We start from the raw sequence: 6,567 nt of genomic DNA, 5'->3' as shown, positions 1-6,567 counted from the left end.
GGACTTCTATGGCCGCCACCCTGGATATGCCCCATCCCCCATCCACCTTCCCTATGCCATGGACTTCTATAGCCCCCATCCTGGATCTGCCCCATGCCCCCATTCACCTTCCCTATGCCATGGATTTCTATAGCCCCCATCCTGGATCTGCCCCCATCTCCCCATCCACCTTCACTATGCCATGGACTTCTATAGCCCCCATCCTGGATCTGCCCTCAACCACCTTTCCTACAGCCCCTTCCCAACATCCCTACAGTCCCTATCCCTACTCCCTTTTGTACACTTGCTTTGGCAAAACTAATGTGTATTTAGTCCTGCCAATAAAGCTTCTTTGAATTTGTTAAAGGAGCCCATTGACACTCTTTGGCCCTGGACCCACAAAAATCTGGAGCCAGCCCTACCCCCCCCACAACTTTAGCCAAATAATCCCTAGTTTTCAATGCCTAACTATTATTATAAAGTAAATTAAGGTAGACAAGCTTAAGTAATAAGAATTGATGTTTTTGGCATTAAAATGGGCACTGTAGGTGTGTTTCCTGTCATCCACTCCCTGCCGACTTTTCTTCCCCATTGACTTGCATTGGGTTTCGTGTTTCAGTCGGCCTTTGACTTTCACGATAATCGGCCGATTTCGTTCGACACGACTCTTGTGAAAGTCGGGTTTCATGAAACCCGACTCGACCCGAAAAAAGGCAAAGTCACTCATCTCTAGTCGGCCGATTTCGTTCGACCCGACTTTTGCAAAAGTCAGGTTTTATGAAACCTGACTCGACCCTGAAAAAGGCAAAATCGCTCATCTCTAACTGTGACATCTGCCGCCAGCGTTTTCAGATGTGAATTTTTGTAATAATTCTGCAAGAAGGGCCCTCTGGTGGTGTAACATTTTAGTACACCTGTCTGCCTCAGGAATAGGAGAGATAAATTTCTCCTTGCAGCATGGGTCTAGAAGTTTCACCAATCAGTATTGCCTGTCGCCCAAAATTTTGTGAACGCGAAGGTCACGTGAAAGGCAGCGCAACCTAAACTCAGCCATGCGTGCCAGACTGTAAATACAGACTGTAAATACAGATTGTAAATACATCATTGTAAATATACACCTGTACTTTGTATCTCCCCCACCTCATTGTAGATTGTAAGCTCTCATGAGCAGGGTTGTTTAATTTAGATTTAATTATTGTAGTATTATTGTTGCTACTTAGGACTGCTATGCTTGAAACTGTTAAACTGTAAAGCGCTGTTGAATAAGTTGGTGCTCTATAAATAACAATTATTATTATTATTAGAACACAGAGAAGCATGATGTTGACGTTAATTATGGCATCATCGATGTTCACTATCTTAGTGGAGTCCTCAATGTTTTAGAGGATGGTACATATGTCTGACATTCATGTTCAGTCCTGAGGTCTTATGTGTGGAGCCTGTACTGAATATCGACAGCCTTGTTGATGCTGGTAGTCATCAACTGCCCTCTTCGGCACACAAATCCTTTCCAACATCTGCAGTGTAGAGTTCCAATGCGTGGGGAGTCACATCACAAACCAGTCGGTGAGCCTGAAGCTGCAAACGCTGTTGAAGCACAGCATGGGCGGCTGAAGCTTTAGCTGACTTTCCAAAATGGTCACACAGGTGGCGTACTTTAACCAGCAGATCCGGCAGCTCCGGAGAGCTTTTTAGAAAACGTTAAACCATGAAATTAAGCACATGGGCCAGGCTCGCCTCAGAGTCGCCACCAGGTTCCTGCCATTGTGACACAACCATGCCTGGCTGGAGATTCAGCGGTGTCAGCCACACATATGCCTGCTGTTTCAGAGCTGTCCACAACTCTTCAGCATTGTGCGGTTTGTCACCTATGCAAATTAGCTTTAGCACAGCCTGTTGCCGCTTTGGTTTGGCAGTGCTGCAGTGCTTCCAGCTTGTGACTGATGTGCTCCTTTCGGACATGGAGGCTGAAGAGGAGGCGGAGGAGGTGCAGGAGCTGTACACAGTGGGGGCAACCCTGATTGACATAGGGCCTGCAATCCCTGGTGTCGGGAGGATGTGTTCCATCCCAAGGTCTGACTGGGTCCTGGTTTCCCCTTTGCTAACCCAGTGTGCCGTCAGCGAGATGTAACTTCCCTGGCCAAAAGCACTTGTGCACATGTCCGTGGTTGGTTAGGTGGACTTTCACAGTAACTGCATTGTTGCGAGCACAGCTGATGTTGTGGACATGTGCTTGTGTAAAGCGAGGACTGCACACCAGGAGAAATAGTGGTAGCTGGGGACCGAGTACCGAGGGACGGCCGCTGCCATCAGGTTGCGGAAAACTTCTGTCTCCACAAGCCTAAAAGGCAACATTTCAAGAGCAAGTAGTCACGAAATGTGGGAATTTAGTAGTGTGGCCTGTGGGGCATTGGCTGCGTATTTGCGCTTGCATTCCAAGGACTGGGGTATGGATAGCTGAACGCTGCACTGGGAAAAAGACATAGACATGCTTGCTGATGGTGCTAATTGAGTGTGTGCAATGACAAGAGCAGGGTAGAAGGCATCTATGCATGCACCATGGACAGGGGATTGGCTTGCACGCACAACAGCGGAAGAAGCAGTGATGTCACCCGCAGACACTGTTCCTGGACCCTGAGCTTCGGCCCACAAAGTCGGGTGCTTTGCTGCCATGTACCTGATCATGCTGGTGGTGGTCAAGCTGGCAGTTTTGCTACCCCTGCTGATGCTGGCCTGGCAGGTGGCGTAAATGGTCTTTTTGAGGTTATTGACAGAGTCTTTAAAAAACAACCAGACTCGAGAAGATCTAACAGTTGTACTGGCAACTTCCGTCGTGTTGGTGTTATGGGGAACAGTTTGGTGTTATGGGGAACAGTTGCCCGTCTTCTGTCTGCAGCCGCCACACTGCTTCTTCCTGCCTGTTGGGATGCTACGCCTCCCTCTGCCTGTGTGCTGCTGTCTTCGCTCTGCATGTCCTCCTGCCAGGTTGGGTCAGTTACTATATCATCCACCACTTTGTCTTCCACTTCCGCACCCTGGTCCTCCTCCTGACTTTCTGGTAATTGTGTCTCATCATTGTCCACCTCTTGTGACATATTCCCACCATCACTTTTGTGTGACCGTGGCTGCTCAAATATTTAGGCATTGCTACATTCGATCTCCTCTTGCCCTGCTTCAAGTGGATCAGGCAAGAGGCATGAATCTATAAATGGAAAAGTGAAGAGCTCTTTGGAGTGTCCAAGTGTGGGATCAGTTGTCTTCGGGCACTCGGCATGGTGGGAGGAAGGAGGATCAGGGTGAAGAATAAACAGTCCAAAATCACAGTTACTGAGACTTGACCATGTGCAAGACAGGGTGGTGGTGGCAAAGTGACTGGAAGCATTATCCGCTATCGAATAAACAACCTTTTGACACTGCTCTTGATTCAATAGTGGAGTGCTGCGATTCCCCTAGTAATTGGGACAGGAAGGTTGGGCGAGAAGATGTGGGTGTTTGTTGTGGCACAATTTCAGCTTGCCCACGGCCTCGGCCTCTGCATGCACCATCACCATCATCATCATCATGTCCAGTTCCCAGTCCCTGCCATGCGCCTTGCCCATTTTAAATGGCGCACAATATTTTCCACGTTCCACGTGGCTGAATTTAGAGCAAACTCATCTGTGATCCGTGTGTCAGACAAACCACAGTTTTAAATAGATGGCCTGTAGATAACTATTTTTTACAGCAAACTGGTGTCAATAAATGTGCTAACACACTGCAACAAAATTTAAATGGAGGCCAGAAATGGCAGAATTTTGAGCGCTCTTATATGTGATCAGTGTGATGGACAAACCACAGTTTTAAATAGCTTGATTTTTAGCGCTGTAATATGGAAAGGATCTGGATATATTCTGCAGTGCCAACAAGCAAATGGAGCAGAAAAATGGTGTTCTCTGGATTGCTTTTTAAGCAAATAATCAGGATTAAGATCCAAAAAAAATTCATCCTGCTCCCTGATACCTGGGGCTATGTCTAGAAATATCTGTAAAAGCAGCAGCAGCAGACAGAACTCGAATGGACCCTCTTGCTATATGCACTGCAGTCTCCCACATACACTGCCTGCCTGCCTAGCACTGATATCTATGCAGCTGGATTAGTTCTCAGAAGGACTGTTAGTTGAGATGGATATGTGTATAATATATTGTGGTATACCTACGCTAACTAAGACACAAGCAAATCTCTCCCTAGCTCAGCACCAACTCTCCCTACACTGCCTGATTCCGTAGTAGACTACGACGAGCATGGCGGTGCCAGGTCTGATATAGACTTGATGTCACTGTGCGGCCAGCCAATCACTTTAATGCCACAGCCAACATGGCTGCGGTTGGCTGTGGCATTTCAGTGTATGGCAGACAATCCCAGCATGTTCATTGGCTCTCTAAAAAGTGCCAAATATGCAGGGGGGGACTTGGTCTCCCGCCGAGCAACCCCGTAAATACTCGGCGAACTCCGAGCATCTCGAGCAGTGAGATGCTTGGGCGAGTACCTAGTAGTGACGAGCATACTCGGTCATCACTGCTGGCTACAAAATGAGTTAATTGAAAATTTGACAGTGAGCTCATTATGATGTCCAAGAGGACAGATTCTAAGGTTGTTTTCCCATGATGAACTTTCAAAGAGTTTCTGAAGCTGCATATTTTTGCCGTGTTAAAAATGTAGCATCTTACAGTTCTAGCAAAGTAGATGGGATTTATAGAAACTTCATGCCCACTGTGCTTCTTTTTAACACAATGTAAACTGACTCGCTGTTCGTGTTTCAAATCCTCAGTATGTCAATTTTTTTTGCAGATACACTGAGTTTTATGTGCAGATTTTCCCCATAGAGTTGCATTAGGTGCAAATTCTGCAGGCAAAAAACACATTTTAAGAGTGTTTCCGTCCTGAAACTCATCAAAAATGCATGTTATCCACATCTAAGTATGTCAATAAAGTTTTGTCAAAGCCAAATACCAGAAAGTAGTAAAAAAAAAAACAGTTTTATTTAAAATATGACAAACCAAGAAGAGACAAAAAAACGGCAATGTCAAAAACGAGATAAAAATGCTTGTTAAAAATGCAATAAAAAACGCAAGTAACCTAATTTAAATAACAGATGCAAAAATTCTGCAGCCTCAAAAACTCACCAAAAGCTCATCGTGGTGAGTCAAAGTTGAAATGGCAGGAAAACAAAGACAAACACTTGCACTTTTGAAGAATCATCGGCTGATGTGGCCATACCACACTCCAAATCCTGTCGGCTCTGCCCATTTTGGTAGAGCTGGTTCAAACTGACACCAAAATTTACAATTTCTTTTTTTGCATAGCTCTGCATTACACTTAAATTTTGTGACTTTTCAAAGCTTTTGCTCCACTTACTTGGCTTAAAATCTTTGATGAATTGGTCCCTTTCTCTTGAAAGGATCTAATAATTTCAAGACTATTAAACATTTTTCCGATTACCCAGGATGAGGGCATGGACCATTGCTTCTTTTGCCATATTCTGACCCTCCCGTCTACAAACTAGAACACAGACACAGGAGGCTGCAACTTTTTTATTAATTCAGTAAAAATTAATAATATTGTGTATGTTCCTGGCAGAACCATTTTATTTCCTTTTTTCCATGATTATGGAATCTTCAAATTGCGAGCTTGTTAAAATAATTGTGAAAAATATTGAGACTCCCCTATAAGTCACAGTAAATCCATGTTTACATCTAGTGTTTCTACAATCTCATATACATTAGAGGGGCACCTATAGTATTGGAGTATCTGGGAAAAAAAATGTTGGTTGATATAGCATAATTTTGATTTTAAAAAAATGTTTGCAACAATAAAGTTTATACAATATGTATATTAATACTGCAAAATTAGCTCTTCTGTATGTCAATAACATTTGGATAATAGCTGTGTATTGTTTATAATATTAATATATATTTATATTCTGCTAGTTATATTCAATACGGTCCTTTTCATTTGATCACTATGCAAGAGCATAGTCAAATTGTCCTTTTTCAAGTCCATCAACTCCATCCGCCCAGGTAGAAGTTGGCATACTTCTGTAAGGATCAAGAAGGATCCTAAAACACCTGACAATGAGCACCCCCAGAATAATGAATAAAAGAATCACAAAAGCAAATGTTGTCTTCTGTTCCAGGGTCATGGACGAGCCATAGGATACATTAAGTGTGGGCAACATTGTAGAGGGCAATGTCTCTGCATCCATTGTCCAGGAAAATGGAAATAGGCAATTCCACAAAGTATTTTTCTTCTTCATTACTTCCCCAAATTCATGATGGAAATATTTTGACTTGAACTGGGAATCTAGAAAGAAAGGATTCAAATGGTGAGGTTTAAAATGAACTGTCAGTAATGTAAAGTACTAGTTATTAATACTACAGATTTGATTTTTATACAATATGTGAAATAAAAATGAAGTTGTCCTCGTTATCTGACTTTGTTCACTGGAAAGTCAATTGTGATAATCATCGCTATTGTTGTTATCAATATGTGATTTTGGTACATTGTTATACCATTTTACAGTTGGCCTGTCACTTGTGAAGTTACAGAGAA

General features: G+C 43.5%; 1 protein-coding gene across 1 annotated transcript in view; it reads right to left on the bottom strand.

Moving 5' to 3' along the window:
• Window positions 1-5,162: 5,162 nt before the first annotated feature.
• Window positions 5,163-6,567, bottom strand: part of CTXN3 (cortexin 3) — a 47,826-nt gene continuing 46,421 nt past the window's right edge. The window contains exon 2 of the mRNA XM_073577468.1: window positions 5,163-6,318. Coding sequence (XP_073433569.1) covers window positions 5,978-6,318 — 341 coding nt within the window. The 3' untranslated portion in view covers window positions 5,163-5,977. The remainder of the gene's footprint in view (window positions 6,319-6,567) is intronic.

Source organism: Dendrobates tinctorius, unplaced genomic scaffold (assembly GCF_039654945.1).
Source record: "Dendrobates tinctorius isolate UK_male_01 unplaced genomic scaffold, ASM3965494v1 ptg000003l, whole genome shotgun sequence".
Lineage (NCBI taxonomy): Eukaryota > Metazoa > Chordata > Amphibia > Anura > Dendrobatidae > Dendrobates > Dendrobates tinctorius.
This window is presented reverse-complemented; position numbering and strand designations above follow the sequence as displayed.